Source organism: Miniopterus natalensis, chromosome 15 (genome assembly GCF_054644295.1).
Source record: "Miniopterus natalensis isolate mMinNat1 chromosome 15, mMinNat1.hap1, whole genome shotgun sequence".
In the NCBI taxonomy this organism is placed as follows: Eukaryota; Metazoa; Chordata; class Mammalia; order Chiroptera; family Miniopteridae; genus Miniopterus; species Miniopterus natalensis.
Genome location: NC_142095.1, coordinates 11,613,645 through 11,632,675, shown reverse-complemented (window position 1 = coordinate 11,632,675; position 19,031 = coordinate 11,613,645). Strand labels below are relative to the sequence as shown.

At 36.6% G+C, this 19,031-nt stretch overlaps 1 protein-coding gene across 2 annotated transcripts in view; it reads left to right on the top strand.

The window, feature by feature from the left end:
* Nucleotides 1-19,031, top strand: part of STT3B (STT3 oligosaccharyltransferase complex catalytic subunit B) — a 78,312-nt gene that overhangs the window by 57,070 nt on the left and 2,211 nt on the right. Inside the window, exons 14-17 of one of the 2 annotated variants that reach the window (XR_015715696.1) lie at nt 2,180-2,293; nt 4,462-4,674; nt 7,990-8,197; nt 10,810-10,969. Coding sequence is in view for 1 of the 2 variants with exons in the window: in XM_087824900.1 (XP_087681026.1) it covers nt 2,180-2,293; nt 4,462-4,674; nt 7,990-8,070 (408 nt within the window). In the remaining variant the exon portion in view is untranslated. Of the gene's footprint in view, nt 1-2,179; nt 2,294-4,461; nt 4,675-7,989; nt 9,679-10,809; nt 10,970-19,031 lie in introns of those variants that run through there. The other variant, XM_087824900.1, reaches the window with a different exon arrangement.

Genomic DNA, 19,031 nt, shown 5'->3' with positions numbered 1-19,031 from the left:
AATCTTTTGTCAAGATGCCTGCTTTGACTCCTTCACTGCCTCTCAGTTCTGCCCTTTCTTTCCATTTCATTGTTTCCACTCTGTTATACTGACCCTTATGATCATAAACTTGAAATAGAACAGTGACCTGGAAATTGCTGTTTTTACCTTAGTCTTATTCCCTCACCCAGTCTAACATGACATTGATCATGTCACTTTATAGTTTAAAACTTTCAGTTGATTAAGGAAAGGGGCCTTGAAACCAGACAGACATCCATTAGGCCCTGCCACTGTCAGGTTGGTGCTATAAGTAAGTTATTTTCACCAGCCAGCATTATATGCTTTGAGCACTAGGTTTTGTTTTAGGTTTTGGTGTTATAATGGTGATTAAGGCAGCCTCAGATGATCACTAATGGGAATGCCAGGAATAATTCATTTGTAGTCCTGTTTTGAGACTTTGTTATAATGTAGGTGAAGCCTCAGCATAGTGACTGCTACATAATAATCCCTGTAATAAGGTAGTGGTATAAATTCCAAGCTCCTTTGATCAGAATGTAAACCCCTTAATACTTCACTTTCCTTTGCTGTCCTCTTGTCCCTTAGTCAAATTTTCCCCACTCTGTCTATCTACTTTACTCAGTCAATCGACTTAAGCTGTGGGTGAAACTTACCCTGTGGTTTCTTTCCTTGACTCATCTGACATGTGGTGTTTATACTCTTCCTTTCTTGGGATAGCTTCCCCACCACAGATTTGTCCCCTCTCCAGAAGCTCTTCTCTGGTACATCCATGTCTGTACTCATCAAAATCACATACAGCCTGTTTTGTAGGTACATTCTATCATGTCTCTCCCGCTTAGTTGTGAGCTCTAAGAGGATGGGCACCCAGCATTGTGGTTTAAATGATAAAGGCACAAAAGATGAGAATGAGATTCACCACTAATCCAGAATAAAATAATGTAAATGCTGTGACATTTTCCCTTAACTGTGATTAATAAATAATATTTCCTTGTGTTAAATTAATCTTGATTTAATTTTTCAGTAAGTGATTTTCACTTGGATTTCCTTTCACAGTGTTAAAATTGTGACGTGATGGACCCAGGTATATCCTTTGAACATTTATATAGAAATTCTAAATTCAGTATTTTTAAACTTTATGAGTAGGTAATACAGTCACATGGTTCAAAAGTAAAATGTAAAGGGATATACAGTATAACTTTACCACCCCTCCCCCCAAAAAGAAAAATAGCCCATGGTAGTCACTTACTTTTTCTTATGATTCTTATTCAAGCAGATATAGTAGCAAGATATACACCCTGTTCTTGCTTTTTTTAAGTTTCACAATATATCTTGGAGATTTTTCCATATTAGAATATGGAGAGCTTTCTTCATTTTTTTTTTTTTTTTTTTTACATTGGCATAGCATATGCCATTGTGTGTGTGTGTGTACCATGATTTATTTAACCTGTCCCTATTGATGGACATTTAGGCTGTTTCCAGTTTTTAGTCTCATAAACAGTGGTGCAATAACTAACATTTACACTCATTACTTTGCCCATGTACAAATATCTCTGTAGGTAAATTCCTAGACTAGGTATTTCTGCTTATAGTGTCAAATTGGCCTTTGTAGAGAGGTTAATTATAAATTTCATGAGATCCCAATAAAAGTTACTATAGGAGTTTTCTAAATACTCCTCCCCACCCCCAACTAAAGAACTGATTTTAGAGTTCATATGGAAAAATAAAGACCAATTTAAGAAAACTCTGAAAAGAAGTACTGGGGGTGAGGATGGGGCAGTTGGAGAGCGGGAACCTACCTGGTATTAAAACCATGGTGTTAGTACCATTCTTTTTAAATTAATGAGGTTTTTCTATCATGGTTACAGTTTTGTAGGATTAACTGCCTTTCCTCACTCAAAGAGTATTGTTATTTTCCTGTGTTTTCTTAGGTACTCTTGTTTATTTTTTATAAATGATTTCTAGACTCAGCTTTTAACACTCATGATAGTTTTGTGGCATTTTTTAGGGATCACGGTAAATTTATAAATTAACCCTCTGATACAATATTTTTTTGATATGTAACTAAATATGGCTTTGTGATTATACCCTAAAAGCTGTTTCTTATGGGGAAATGAATAGGGGAACTTGTAAATTTGAATGTGTTACATTTAAGTGACATAAACTTCTGGTTTCTTTCTTGTAGGAAAGTGACTATTTCACCCCACAAGGAGAATTCCGTGTAGACAAAGCAGGATCCCCCACTTTATTGAATTGCCTTATGTATAAAATGTCATATTACAGATTTGGGGAAATGCAGGTTAGTTATATTAGTTTTATAATCTTTTTTTAAAGGAATATTTTTAAAGTAGTCTTATTTGCCTCTAGAAAAACAGGATGGTGATGTTTGTTTGTGCTCTAACGAAAGATGTGCTTATCTAAAGATTCCCCTGACATCTCCCCTCCACCATTAAATTTAGATGTCTGAAACTTACATGTGAAAAATTAGGAAAAAAATTTTAGATCAAAGATTTCTTTCCAAAATAATAACACTAGGCTCAAATCCAGCCTTTGCTTGCCTTTTGGCCTCATGTTTTTTGAAGACATTGTTCTTCCAGGGAAGAGGTCTTCCACCTTAGGAAACAATGTGATCTTAAGTAGATTACTTCGGTGCTTGGTGGGGGAAAGCCTGAAATTAAAGAGTTGAATTATGTGGACACATCAGATATTCATTCTATCCCTGTTCTCTTTACCACAGATAGCAAGGACTATCTGGGTTAGAAGTTCCTAGAAAAGTAGAATGATGTGGTATAAAAGCTCAAGGGCCCACAAAATGAATGTATGTGCAAAGTATTGTGACAAAAAGAACAGACAGACAGTGGACTTACTATCATAATACTTGGGTTTTAGATCTGGTTCTATCAAGTCATGTAATCCTTGGACAAGTCACATCTTTCCTGGACTTTTTTTCCCTTGTCTGTATATAATGGGGGTTGGACTGATGACTTGATTTGTAAGGCTCTTTATGGCTCTTAGATCACATGACTATAGTACAAGTTAAACCTTCACACCAGGATTTCAGTGAAAACTGCCTTCTTCCATATTGCATTCTGGTTAAGTTGATACTAGGAGGCAGAGGAAGAATTGCTTAATTTGGTACAGACACCAGGAATCAAGATAATGTTCATCACTATCAATTTGGAATTACTCTGCAGGTGGCTTTAAAAAAATAGACAATAGTTTTACTACTAGATTTAGGTTTTTGTGTTTTGATTTCTAAAGGCCACTGCCTAGTTTCTAACTCATGTTAAGAAAGAAGCATTTAAGCCATAGTAATTAGCTCCCTCAGAAAATGTGTCAAAGATTAGTTTCTCTGTTCACTAATGATAGCAGCAAAGAAGTTTTCTTTCTCTCCTTTAAGTTTATCAATAGTTTTAAGCCATGCTTCTAGCATGTGTTCATTTTGATGCCTTCCCTACTCAAAAATAATATGTAAGACGTGAAGTATAACCTTTCTGTTGTATAGATATGCCTGAACATGTAATTCCCTCATTAGAGTAGATTTAGTTTTGTTTTAAACTTGAATTCACTTATACTCTGTGTCAACATAAACTTAGTCCAAAAACTTCTCAAAATCTCTCCTCCCCCCAGTTTTTCCTCTCTTAGTGCCTTATAAATTCTCCCTTGGTTTGCCCTTTTAAACTTCATTTATAGTTCCCACTCTCAGGAGGAGGTAGTATGCTTACTTGTGCATTTCTTTAACAAATAACGCCACACTGAATAAGATAAAGTCCTAATGCAGCTTCCATCCTGGTGGCAGATACAGGTAATTTTAAAAATAAAGAAAAACTTGAGCACTAGAGAGTAGAAGATAAGAAAACAATGGAGGAGACTTTTCTACCACCAATCTCAAGGAAATGTTTGGGGTTTTGTAAATCAGTACTAATTGGTAATATAAAGTAAATAAGTTTAAAAAATTAATAAGCTTATACATTAATGCCTGACCTAATTTTATGTCAGATTAAAGTGTATCTCTTAAGTAAAAATGAAAATTCTTTCTTGAAGAGATGGAATTTGGGTGGAGACCAAAGGATAGAGAGGAGCCAGCCATATAAAAGAGCTTAAATGAAGAACTTTCTGGCTGAGAGAATAGATAGTGTAAGACCCTGAGGCAGAAAAGAAGTTTCTTCTGAGTGTTCTGTCCATACACCTATAAAAAGGGCTTTGATTTCATTTTGCTGTTTTGGTTTTTTTATGCCTGTAGGTTTCTCCACTCTAAGGATTCAGTGAAATTCTAATTCTAATGTATTTAGTTTCTCTCTTCCTGATTTTTTCCTATCTAATTAGCTGCATATGAGAACCGTTACAATATATTACTCTGATTCTGTTTTCCTAGTTTAAAGGGAGAGAGTTTTACTCTGATAACACTACCTTCTAATACTGAATGCTTTCCAATATAGTTAACATCCAACATGATCACTTTTGCAGTTGGATTTTCGTACACCCCCGGGTTTTGATCGAACACGTAATGCTGAGATTGGAAACAAGGACATTAAATTCAAGCATTTGGAGGAGGCCTTTACATCAGAACACTGGCTTGTAAGAATATATAAAGTGAAAGGACCTGATAACAGGGAAACACTAGACCACAAACCTCGAGTCACCAACATTTTCCCAAAACAGAAGTATCTGTCAAAGAAGGTAGGTATCAGGTGAAGTCATGTTGGTTGTCTAAAAAATAATTACTGAAAATTGCTAATAAATTTACATTTTGTCAGGTTTATACAAAGTAAATATCAAATAGCCTGCTAGGAGCATTCCTTTCAAACTGAGCATTTCGGATATCCCAACCAGCAACTTTTTCTGGATGTATAGTGGGTATCGCTGAACCAAGCTGAGATTTTCCCAGAGGCATTCTGGCTTTAGGTTACTAATTCTTGGTAAGACTTAATTTGTGAAAATGTGGTTTTGGCCATCACTTTCTGAACCTTTGTGAAAGCAAGAATGCCAAACACATAACAGTTATGATCAGTTCTTCATATTTTGGTCAAAGCAAATAAGCATTATATTGCATTTTCATGTTCTGTATTAATAAAGTATAATGTTACTTTATTAATCATTGAATAAAGAATAAGCTTAAGTTGGTTGAATCCCGAATCAAAAAAATCACTTAAGATTATTTTTAAATGTAATTATCATGACAAAGCTTGTAGGCAGGAATTTTGATGGTGAGACTATCACAGTCCTTTTGTAATAAATATTTAATAAGATACAAAGTACATTATTGGAGGTTGCTATTGCTCACTTACACCAAATAGATCTAATCTTTGCTACAAAAGCCTACTAAAAATGAGTATGTATATAGGTTGCCCTCTGTGGGAAATGGGAAATGAGTAGTCATAAAATACTAAGTTGTATTTTAAGGTACTGCACTTACAATAATACTAATTATTATTAGACCGTTACAGTCTTAAGTCTTGAAAGGTGCTTGGGTTTACATTGCTCACATGAGAGAGCCATGCCAAGAAGTCTTTTCTGTAGCCCTGGTAACCCTTACCCTCAAAGGGATACCTTCCAAGACCACCTCCAGTGGATGCACGGTTTAGGTAGTACTGAACTGTGTATAAACTTGTGTTTTTTATACTTACATACCTTTTCACTTAAGGAAGTGCCTTTCAGGGTTTCTCTTTGGTACATATGAATTGCTGGTATCACTACTCTTGTGCTTTGGGACTACTATTAAGTCAGATGAGGTTATTTGAACACAAGCACTGTGATACCATGGCAGTTGATATGATAACCAGGATGGCTACTAAATGGCTATCAAGTGGGGAGTGTATACAGACAGCATGGAGATACTGGACAAAGGGATGATTCATGTATCTGGTCAGATGGCACGAGATTTCATCACACTACTCAGAATGAGACGGAATTTGAAATTTTCCATTTAATATTTTCACACCAAGGATAACTAAAACCATGGATTGGGGGGGAGGGGGTACTGTATTTCAGATCATTGAAGCAGTTATCCCTTTACGTTACTTAAAATATACTTCAAATATATTCAGAATGCAGGTACTTCAGTTTCTACTGTAAAAGCATGATATGTAAATTTAAAAATTTAGAATACTTTCTATGTCAGATACAGATTACTGTATCTAGACTACTGTATTTAAATGTCACAGCTGACACTATGTTAGTCATCAAATTCATTTACTAGTAGTCTTTACGTCAAATGACAAATCGAATGATCTGGTTTCTGACAGGCATGTGGTAGGAGAAACTGGTGAGTCATATCAGTGCAGAAGTCAAAGCAAATGCTGCTAGTCTCAAGGCAGTTTACTCCTCAGCCATCTAAGCCTGGTTAAGGTCTATTTCTGAAAAACAAGGCCATTGAACTTGTCTTACTAATTGTGAGTTTTCTTAATTTGACCTCTTTTGTCTTCCCGTCATTTCCCCAGAATAGTGAATGGATAAATAGCGAATGGATAAATCAAAATTATTTTTTTAAATATATCTTTATTGATTTCAGAGAGAGGAAAGGAGAGGGAGGGAGGGAGAGAGAGAGAGAGAGAGAGAGAGAGAGAAACATCAATGATGAGAGAGTCATTGATCAGCTGCCTCCTGCACGCCCCCTACTGGGGATCGAGCCCACAACCCGGGCATGCACCCTGATCGGAAATCGAACCCCGATCACCTGGATCCTAGGTTGATGCTCAACCGATGAGCCATGCCCAGCCTGGCAAAATTCTTTTTGTCTGTCTTATATGCCCAAAACATATATTCTAGTAGCCAACAACTTGGATTTTGAATTTCTGGTTTCCATGGCTTTCTATTCTGTTTTGCACTACCGTAACTAGAGGAATGCTGGTTGGTTGTTTGCTTTCCTCTCTCTGCCCTGGTTTTTACTCTGGGTTAGGGTGGGGTGAATACAGCAGTGATTCTGGTAGTTTTCCTGCCTCTGCAAAGCTGACATGGCTGAGGCACTAAGAACTGTAGTCCAGGGCTACAGAAAAGACTTTTTGGCATGGCTCACTATCCACAGAGAAAAAAACACCTAGAGGGCCCAGCCCAGTTTTACATGCTTTGCAAAGACCTGGGCCATTTTACAGGATCTAACAGAAAAGGTTTCATGCTAGAAATCGTGTGTAATGACGATAAAGAAACTAGCTCCTCTGAAACTTTTTACTTTTTGCCTTAAGTAAGCTAATAATAAGATAACATTGTGAACAAGCTAGCAGCAGCTAATTTTTGTAACCTTAATAAGGATTGCATTTTTACCTCAATCTTTTCCCTGGTAGAAAAAATTATGAATTGTTTTAAATTGAACATCATAAATAAATGTACATGATATAGGATATACCCTAGGTTTCTGAAATCTCCAAGGGTTGTATTTAAATGTGAAAATTGAATTGAGGGGTCAGTCTCTTGAGTCTTCAGCCTCTGCTTAACACAGTGCTTTGATGGTACATTAAATTACTTGTTTCCAAAAAATACTTTCTTCTATCAATACCTGGTGGATATTTCAGATTGGCTGACACATGTGCCTATATGATTTATCTTACAGGATTCTAACATTGCAAACATTTTTGCAGTAATTTCTGCCAGCACATTTGTAGTAATTTGTTTTTTCTTATAGCAGAAAACATCTGTTAAAGGTATTTTAGTGGGATCCAGAAGTGTTAAGAAAAATTTGTTATTTTTCAAAGATCTATGAAACTCTGGGAATGTTATGGGGTTTTTTTCCCTAGGTGTTTGGTATGTGATATGCACTTGAAGAATGTTCTTGTACTCCTTTCATCTTAAAGCTAAGGATCTAGTCCATTTATCTTGGATCTTTCAGCATAGTTGGCTGAAAGTTAGTGGTACTCACTGTTCAAGGAGTCCAGCTATAGGAAGAGCTAAGGGTTTATTAAGGCAATCTTCTTCATCTTGCAGTAAACCTTGTGTGTATATTTTTTTTAATCTGTAGGGAACCTGCACTAACACCATGTGTTGTGTTTTGTGTGTTTTTAGACTACGAAAAGGAAGCGTGGCTACATTAAAAATAAGCTCGTTTTTAAGAAAGGCAAGAAAATATCTAAGAAGACTGTTTAAAGAAGACTGTTTAACACTGTTCTGGTTCCTAACTTGAAGCAGTTGTCCTTGTGAGAACCAGTCTTTGCCTTTAGCTCACGTCATGTTTCACAGCAACAGAGGGTACAGAGAACCATCACTGTTCCAGGTTAATGTACAAAATTTCCTGGCAATGCCTGATTTCAAAAATAAAATTGGTTTATTGAGAACAGCTGTTTTTGACTTGTAACGTGAAGCAAGACAGAGCACTGCTGTAAATGTTTAACAGCAGATTTTTTTTTATTTTATTTTTTTTTTGGTACATATTATCCTTCAAATCTGAGAATTTGGACTAATTGCACCAAAGAACCCTCTAATTTGGTCCCTGGCACATGCATACTTATCAATGTTTTTATTCTTTTACAAGACCTGCATTTTTTTTAATTACCCAAATAGCAATATATAAAGTAAAAATGACAAAATGTGATACAAGCTTCTTGAACCAGTAAACTAGTACAGGTCTGAGAAAGAGGTATTAGAAACGTAATTATACTTCTTTGAATTATATTTATTTTCGTGTTTCTCCAGTGCAAAGACTGTTTCATCAAATGCACATTTTCTGTTGCTTACTGTTTGCTCTAAGAAGCAGCTGCTGTTTCAAATATGAACCTCTGAGTAACTAATTGATTCAGATAGTTTTTTATGTTGACGTATTATTGCTGCTGTTAGCAGTTGTTTTCACCAGGTACTTGACAGAGCAGATCTCATATGTTGTTCATTCAAGGGCTAAATTTATATCCTTTGGAAATCATGGCAACTGCACAGAATGTTGCTTACTAGAATGGAGTTTGTATCTCAGCACTGAGGTTAGCACTGAGGTTACTAGGATGGAGTTTGTATCTCAGCACTTATGTTTACATGTTGTAAAACATTAAGGAAGAAACCGTTAAAGTGGACAGGTGTCCAAAGTTCACTATCTGTGACTCTTCAAAATGACAAAGGATTTGTAAACTTTGCCTAGAGTTCTCTCGTTTTATAACAGTTTCGTCTATCACAATGATTTTGTCTTCTGCTCCATATTGTTTTAATCCCGTAAGCATTTGATGAAACACTCTTTAATGCTATTTGAATTTTTCTTAAAAGATGTGACAGTTGTCAAAAATGCACTAAAATATAAATGGAGATTGAATATGTTCACTTTCCAGCTTATAGGCAACTTTATATAGACTTGAACATTTTCTCCAGTTTAGTAAAAGTGAAAGAAAGTGTTTTTCCTGCCACAGGATATAACTTTTTTTATACAAACAAGCATAACTTACACCACTGCTTTTGGTGGAAAAGTACAGAATAGTATGTACCTTTTATGAAGAAAAGTGTAATTTACAATATTCCGTGAGAATGTTACTGCTGATTTTCTTTTCCAAAGTGTAGAATATTCTTTGATTTATAGAAATTCATTTTTGACCCAGATGATGGTTCTTTTACAGACCAATAAAATGGCTGAACATTTTCACAAGTAAATTGTAACTAAATCTGGATTTCTGATACCTTGTCATTTGGGGGATTTTATTTTACTTTGTTGCTTTAAAATTCAATGCGGAGAAGTTGTTGACTGTAGGGGAAATAAAGTTAATTCAAATTTTGTGTTAAGTGCGTTGTCTTTTACAAACCTGTTTTTGAAAGGAGTTGAGTAGTGAACACACTTCCTTACTCGCTTTTACAAAGGTTTTAGAGAATGTGTGTAGAAAAGAAGTGCTAGATTAGTTCAGCTTCGACCTACCATTTTGTTTTGCCTTCTTTTTGCCCTAGAATGAAAATCCCTTGACTTTTTATGGATGAGTGGGGAGAACACCTATCACCTCTAACAAAAACCCTGCTTCATAAAGTTGTGGTATTTAATCAGTTAAGTCTTCATTGTAGAAATTTCCTCATTGAGACCAGGAATGATCTCACCTTTCTCAGTTTTAGGGAACACCATTTTGGTCCAGTGGATTGCCTCGATAAAACACCATAATGTAACAGCACTTGTGATTTTACTGTATCAGAAAAGCAAAACTATAGTAGTTTAAGTACACTGGAATATAGGATAATTGGCTCAGAATATTCTTTGGATCTCTCAATTCATTTCATGTATGATCATTAACACTGAACATTACAGAGGGGGATATTAAATATCAACACCTCCAAGTTTTAGACGATACAGTAGCTTTTGTTTTTGTTCCACATCTTAGAACTGAACAAAGTTGAGTACTTTGTAGTATAAATTATAGGAGGTAAGGCAGCAAGTCCAAAGATAAAGTGAAGTTTTCAAAATTACGTTATTACCTACTTGAATTTGCATTTGTAGAGTTTTACTTCATTTGAGTCCCTAGGCCATGACCAAGAAGCCAGCATTTTTCCATAGCTAAAGGACCATAAGATCATGAAATCTGTAGCTACTGCACCTTTAAAAAATTTTTTTAATTATAATACAAAATTTACATTATTAACCACTTTTAAATGTATAGTTCAGTAGTGTTCAATACATTCACATTGTTGTGTGACCAATCTCCAGAATTCTCTTGCAGTTGCTGTTTCTTGAATGGTGGGTTTTATTGGATGTCTGCCTTGCTGTTCATAACATTCAGTTGAAAGGTAGGTGAAGTAATGGATAAAGGTAGAGCTCAGCAGCAGGCTGCGATTCAGATTTAGGAAACTGAGACAGACAAACCAGGAAGGAAATTGCATGTCTACTGTTTCTTTTAAATTAAACCATTTTTTTCCATTGTGAAATTAACACAGAGAACACAAAAATGTACACCTTGGTGGACACAAAACAAGCAGCTCTGTAGCCACACCCAAGTCAAGAGACTAGAATGGTGCCCGAGACTCCAGAAGCCCCCCTAGTCACTTGCCTACCCACGTCTCCTTCCGCAAGGCAATCACCGTCCTGGCTTTTAAGGTAATTACTTTGATTTCTGTGTTTGGAGAGAAATACTTGTTTAATTGCACCTATTCTTTCAATAGTAAAAACACAATCAAAGTATGTATTTTTCTTGTACCTAGCTTCAGTTTTTGTGAAACTCATCCAGAGTATTGCATGCAGCTGTGAGTTTATTTTGGCTGATGTATAGTATTCCCTTACATGGGAGGGGGGTGTCCCCTTCCCCGTGTGTGTCTGTGTGTCTGTGTGTCTGTTCCTTTCCCCTCCCTCCTCCCATCCCATTCTATTGTTGATGTATATTTGCATCATTTCAGTTTGAGGATATTACAAATAATGCTGTAGAAATATTTTTTTACATCTCTCCTGGAGCTTCTATGCATACATTTTTGTGGGTATTTACCTAATAAAAAGCAGAATTGCTAGGTAGAATGAGGAGGTTTTTGTTAGTCACATCCTAATCAGCCCTTGTCTTTAATTTTGCCTCCTGTTCAGTTGAACAGTGGTTTCTCATTCTGTTTAACTTTCGTTTTCTAGGTTCCCAATGAGGCTGGCCTTTTGGAACCTCTTTTTTATGAGGTTTTAGTTCTAGACAATTTTTCTGTTGATTTTTTTTATATTAGTAGTTATTTATATACCCTCTATATAAGCCCTTCATCGTTTCTTACAATATGCCTAGGAATTGGTTATTTGAATCTTATTATTCAATCTTTTTGTGAGCCTGTAGATTTCTATCCCCCGTGCAATACTTCTGCAGCGAACCAGGTTATCCACGAGTCTATTCTTAACTCTGTTAAATTCCATAGTATGTGTTGACTGATATAACTTGAAGGTAATTAGATATGGTAAAGCAAGTCCCTCTCCCATCCCCACCTTGTTCTTTCATGTAAGTTTTAGAACCAAGTTGTCAGTAACGCCAAGAAAAAGAAAGCTTTTCAGGCTTTTGATGGGCATTGAAACTGTACTGGGAAAATTAGCATCTTTAAAATATTGAGTACTCTATGAACATGGCATATCCTTTGATTTATATAGGTCTATATCATCTTTATAGTTTTGAAATGGGTCATGCACACTTTCTAAGTTATTACAAAGTATAAGTTACTTTTGATAAATGCTGTCTTATAAAATTTTCTAGTTGTCAGTATAATTTTTGGTTTTATATGTTGAGATTATACTCAACAATTTGTTATATTCTAATATTCAGATTTTTATTATAAACATATGCCATCCTAATTGGGGAATAGTGGCAGTTTAACTTCCTTCTTTCTAATGGTTATTTAATTTTTTTGCTTTTGCTGCCCTGGTTAGGACATCCAGTATAGTACTACATAGAAAAGGTAACATCCTTGTTGTCGTCTTTATCCCACATGGGAAATTTTTTATATTTCTCCTTTAAGTATGTTTGTTGTAGATTTTTCTGTAGATAACTTTGGTCAGATTGAGAACATATTTTTCCCATTTGCTATGAGTTTTATCAAGTGATTTTTTAAAAATTTATTTAGATGATTTAGGTGTTTCTCCTGTATTGTTAATGTAGTGAATTAGAGACTTTCTGTTCATAGTGTAAACTAAATTTGCATTCCTGGAGTAATGATCAGCGTTTGATAGGATTTGCTGGTGTAAACCATTTGTGCCTGGATTTTTCTTTGTGCAAAGGTTTTTAATTACAGATTCAATTATTTTACACTTTTTTTTTTCCCTTATGTCAGTTTTGGTGTTTTTTAAGGAATTTGTCCGTTTCGTCTAAATTTTCAAATAGATTGTAAAATTGTTGCTAATTTCACTTAATGATTATTTAACGTATGAAGATTTTATAGTGATGTCCTCTTCATTCCTGAGATTGGTTTTCTTTTTTCTAATTGCATCCGTTTTTGTCTCTTCTCATTACCTGGCTCATTTTCCTTTGGTTTTTATCAGTTTTGTTTCCTTTTTCTTTCAAAGTCTAGCTTATGGTTTTGTTGACATTTTCTATAGTATGTTTTTTATTTTATCAGTTTGTGTTAGTTTTCTTTTATATCCTTGAAGGAGAGGTGTTCTTTTTAATGTATATTGATTTCTTCTTTTCCTAATGTATTAAAGTTATACATCTACTCCAAGCAGAGTTTAAGTTACATTCTCAAAAATTTTGATGTGAACTGTCATTTAGTTAATGCATAGTTTAATTGCCATTGTACTTTCTTCTTTGAGCCATGGGTTGATGGACATTTCTTGATTTTCAGTATGGTGGTTTTCTAGTTATCCTTTTATTATCAATGTCCACTACATTGTAGACAGACACTTTGGTTTTAATCCTTTGAAAATGGTTAAAATTTGCTCTGTGATCCTGTGTGTGTGTGTCCATCCCTGAAGCTTGTTATTTGCTGAGAAGGATATACTGTAATCATATATTAGTAAGCATTTGCTTCCTTCTTGAACTGTCAACTTTTTCTTTAAAGTTTTGAACATTTATTAGGTATACATACATTTGAACTTTTTTGGGAAATATCAAACTTATGCTTTTTGTTAAAGCCTGTTTTGTCTGATTAGTAATAGTGATATATTAGCATTCTTAAGATGTTTTTGTGATGTATCTTTTTCATCCTCATAAGATGTCCTACTTTGGATTTGCTGAGCTTTTAACACTGTAGCTCGTTGGTTTTGTGTGTTTTTTTAATTCTCAGTCATCTCTTTCATCATTGCTTCTGCCCCGTTCGCTCTCCTTTTGCCATGCCATTCTGTATTTTCTACTGAGTCACTTATCAGTTATTGCTAATCTGGTATTAAACTTACTCCATTTTTTAATTCTAGAATTTATCTTCCCCCTCAATTTGTTGTTTATTCTAGTGTAACCCATAAAAAGATAGACAATAGAGACCTATGTCAGTGGGTCTATATGGGAATGATTTTTAGGTTTTTAATGTATTCAGTTAATGGAAATATGAGTTTTATTTTACTCCTCATCTGAGGATATGTTATTTTAGAGAGGGAGAGAGAAAAATATTTATTGGTTGCCTCCTGTACATGCCCCAACCGGGAATTGAACCTGCAACCTTTTGGTGTATGGGACAACACTCCAACTGAGCTACCTGGCCAAGGCTGAGTTTTATTTTTTTATTTCAACCGTTTGTTGAAAAGACTATTTCTCCCATTTAATTGACACCACTGCAGAAAACAAAATGTGTTGATCTATTCCTGAGTATTCTATTCCATTAATTTGTGTGTCCTCACACCAGTACATTTTCTTGATCTACCTTTTCATTGAGTTCCACACCTTTGTTCAGTGGCCTTTTTATATTTACCCTGGGACTATAGGCACACACGGATATTTGGTTACCCAACCTACAACTGACATAGGATTAATATCCAGAACATATAAACTCTTAGAGAAAAACAAAAGATTTTTATTAATCCTTAACCAAAGGAATATAAGTGACAAACCAAAGGAATATAAGTGACAAATATATGAAAAGGAACATACCTACCAGGGTAGCTAAAATGTGTAAATAAGTGTTAAGATGTGCAGAAACAAACTCTCATTACCAGTGGGTAAACTAAAAATCACCCTGGAAAACCATTCAGCAGTAGCTGATGGAGTTGTAGATACACATCCCTGTATCTCAGCAGTTCTTCTAGGTCTATTAAAGTTGATGTTCTAGTGTGGTCTTAAGTCAGCTACTAGGTATATTGGTTCTGGAGGCCATTAGGGAGGTCTCTGATGCAGGCAAAGGTCAGCCAGTTTGTGCCAGCATGGGGCCACTTGGTGGGATCTACAGAGTGATTTGCAGTTCCTTGGTTGCTTGTGCTGGGCTTGGAGGAGGCTTGCTGTGAACTGAGGCCAGCTACCACTAGTACTGGACCTGGGACCCTTTGTGGGCACCGTGATGAGAGCTCGGGCCAGCCAACTACAGTTCCAGGCCAAGACTTCTCACTGCTTTTGCCAGGTTTAGGGATAGTTGGTTAACGTTTCAATGCTAGTTGAGAATGGTTGCCGCTTGTGCTGGGCTTGGGCCAGCTTAGCACCAGGTATAGGACATGCAAGGCCAGCTGCTGCTTGTTTGGCATTGATGGATCTTTGAGAGATTTTAGGAAAGTCCACAGCATGAACCTAGGCAGGCTGCTTATGTGGAAAAGCTGCTGGAAGCGTCTTGGACGGGGTGCATGAGTTGTGTAGGGCCTTAAGGACTTACCAGAGCAAGGCATAGGGTATTAGCCAGGTTCTGCTCTGCATGAACAATTGCCTGTCTGTGACTGCCTGTTGAATGGGGTGAGGGCTCAATAAAAGAACAATAGTGCCTGCCATCACTTCCATCCGGAGAGAGCTGCCCTGACCCTCCAAGCCTTGCACTACAGCTTATCAGTTCAGTGCTTTTCTGTATGTCCTTGGTGCTGGTCTAGGTGCTGCCTCACTGCTTGAGTTTGTGAGAGAGCAAGTCTGTGCTCGGGGCCCCTCAACAGGAACTCTTCTTCCCAGAACTAAGGCCCAGGTTGGGGAACCAGGTGTGTGACTTCCGTAGCTGAGATATCACTCCCAATTACTTGAGTTGGATTTTGGTTACATGAAATAATGAAAATAATTCATTACACTGATTTTATTTTTCCACTGTGCTTGTGTTATGTTGCACACAAAGAAAATGAGAACAAGGTTATAGACAAGGAGGCTCCAGGCCCTCATTCCTTCATGAAAACATTAAGAAAAATAAAAAGACTGGCCAAAGTTAACTTTATAAGGGCTCTGGGAAACAATCAGTGGACTACAGCAACTGAATAAATGCACAATGAAGAAAAAGTCATCTTCAAAAATAGTAGGAAATTTTATGGTGTACAGTTTATTCATCTTTACCCCACCCTGGGGCTCCACAGTGTAGCGTTGGGAGAAAGCAGCAGCCTACCTCGCAGTGACCTCTTTCAAATGACAGGGAGCAGAGCACTTGCTTGCAATGTTCTAATGTGTCTGCAGCTGCCTGAAGAGCTGGTCTCTGTTTCACCGAACTTGGCTCTGGTGGGCAAAAGTGCTACAGCTCAGATCTCAGGCTGGGAAAAGCAGCAGAGAGACAAAGGACCTGGAGATGCTTTAGCAAAAAACTTAGATAGGGGAACAAGAGACTATCTAAGGTCCTGAGACGTTAGGGAAAATCTGGAAAATTAAGACATGTAAAGAGCCCTTAACACTATTTTGTTCTGCTCTGGCGATTACCTGAGACCCCACCCAACTCACTCACCTGGCCTGAGCCTTTTTCCAGAATAAGGCTCCTTCACACAAGCACTTTACCTTAGCCCACGTTGTGGACTTCACAAAACCTCTCCAAGATACTCCAAAGCACCCGCTGCTAGCTTTGGCCTGCCCTGCAGCTTTCACTAAGCAGCCCCACGCCCAGCACAGGTGGCAACCAGTTTTGGCCAAGAACATAGCTTCAACTAAGCAGCCACATGCCCAGTACAAGTGGCAGAGCACAACAGCACATTAAAACGATTAGACACCGTGATGATGTGGGATTCTTGGAATGGAAGGATGGGTCAACCTATAAAACCAATGCAGTAATGCACCAAACCTTAACAGGACAAAGGGGCAGATAAAGCATTCGACAAAATTCAACCACCTTTCACGACAAAACCACTCGACAACTAGGAACAGAAGGAAACTACCTCCACATGAAGGCCACAGTTTACGTGCACAGTGATGAAAGACTGCAAGTCTTTCCTCTAAGACCAGGAACAAGGCGGGGTACCAGCTTTACCACTTCCACGCAGGTAGTGGCAATTCTAGCCAGGTCAGCTGGGTGATAAATAAAAGGCATCCAGGTTAGAAAGGAAGAAGTAGAATTATGTCTGGTCACAGAAGACATAGCATGATCTTCTATCTAGATAACCCTAAAGATTACAGAACTAATATATCCAGCAAAGTTGCCGGCTACACAGTCAACACATGAAAGTCAGTTGTTTATACATACTAACAATGAACAATCTAAAAAGGAAATTGAAAACAATTCCATATGTTATCATATCAGAAAGAGTAAAATATGTAGGAATAAACTCAGGAGGTGAAAGACGTGTATACTGAAAACTACAAAATATCCCTGAAAGAAATGGAAGATGACATAAATAAATGGAAAGACATCCTATGTTAGTGGATTGGAAATAAGATGGCACTACTTCACGTGGCAATCTAGAGAGGCAATACAATGCCTATCGATTCCAATGATGTTTTTAGCAAAAATAATTGATAATGATCTCAAGGGAGCCAGAACAATCTTGAAAAAAATAGTTGAAAGTCTCACACTTCCTGATTTCAAAACTTACCTACAGAGCCACAATAATCAAAATAATGTACTGGCATAATGACAGACATAGACCAATGGAATAGACTAGAGAGCCCAGGAAAAATCCCTGCATAGATGGTCACATAATTTTTTATCCGGATGTTCGATGGGGAAAGGGAGAGTTCTTCAACAAATGGTCCTAGGAAATCAGGATAATGAAGTTGGGACTCTTACCTAACACAGTATACAAAAGTTAACTTTAATGCATCAAAAATCTAAACGTAAGAGCTAAAGCTATAAAACCTGGAAGAAAACATAGGGGAGAAGCTCTATAAAATGAGATTTGGCAATGACTCCTTGGATATCACAACAAAAGCACAAAGTACAAAAGAAAAAATAGAGAAATTGGACTTCATCAAAATTACTTTTGTACATCAAAGGATATCGTAAAAAGGCAGCCCAAAGAATGGGGAAAATATTTATAAAACATTTAATAAAGGATTACTCCCCAGAATATATAAAGAACTACAACTCCACACATAAAACAACCCAGTTAGAAAATGAGCAAAGTCGTCGGACAGACACTCCTGTAAAGATATCCAAGTGGCCAATAAACACAGGAGAGGCTCACCGTCACTGGTTAGCAGGGAAATGCTAGTCAAAATCACAGTGAAGATAAGCAGAAAATTAATGTGTGGGGGAATGTGAAGAAATTCAAACCCTTGTGCATTGCTGGTGGGGCTGCACAGTGGTGTAGTCACTGTGGAAAACAGTATGGCAGGTGCTCTCAACATGAAATTTTCATATGTCTGGGTATATATCCTTAAAAGAATTGAAACGGACTCAGAGAGATACTTGTACTCCCAAGTTCATAGTAGCAGCACTCAAAATAGCCAAAAGATAGAAACAACCCAAATGTTCATGATGGGAAAGTAAACAAAATGTAATATATATACATACAATGGAATATTATTCAGTCTTAAAGAGGGAGGAACTTCACCTTGAACACATAAATACGCCAGACACAAGGCAAGTACAGTATCATTCCACTTATATGAGGTATTCAGTCAAATTCATAAACAAATAGAATGGTGGTTGCTAATGGTTTCAGAGGAGTGGAATGGGAGGTGTTGTCTTATGGGTACAGTTTCAGTTTGGGCACGTAGAGCTCAGCAAAAAAGAAAATTGAACAGAGCAATGCGTAACATGGACTGACCTATAAACAAAATGTTAGCTCAAATAAGCAAACTATGATATGATTCCATTTATACAAAGTCCAAAAATAGGCAAAATCAAGCATGCTCTTAGAAATATGGAGAAAGGGTGGGGGGTACTCAAGAGGATGATTACTCCGGGAGTCAGGATAGTGGTGGTATTACCCCTGGGTCAAAGAGGTGGATACATTTCACAACTTTTTAAAAGGCAGTAAGCCCACTCCACGACCCCAAAGAAAAGTGAACCTTCTCCATGTTTTACTTACCAGATGATTTATACTTTGAAGTAAGGCTGAAAAATCTAAAACCACCACAGTGATTACTTTTTAGTCTTTTCATTGAGGATTTTTTTCTCAAAATTACATCTATTCTGCTTTTCTTCTCAAAAATGAAATAGTTCCAAACACTTTATTCTCCTAGATATTTTTAAGACTATGCCCCTAAACAAGCATAAATTATTACTTTGTCTGATAGGAACTTGTCACAGAATATCATTAACAATATCTAACCAATAAAATTTGAGCTCATTTAGAGCCACCAATTCCAACAGAACTTTTGAATCCCTAAAAATAAAACACACAGATAGGTATAGTATTTAATCGAAATATATTTGTCTAATATCTACAAAGTGTG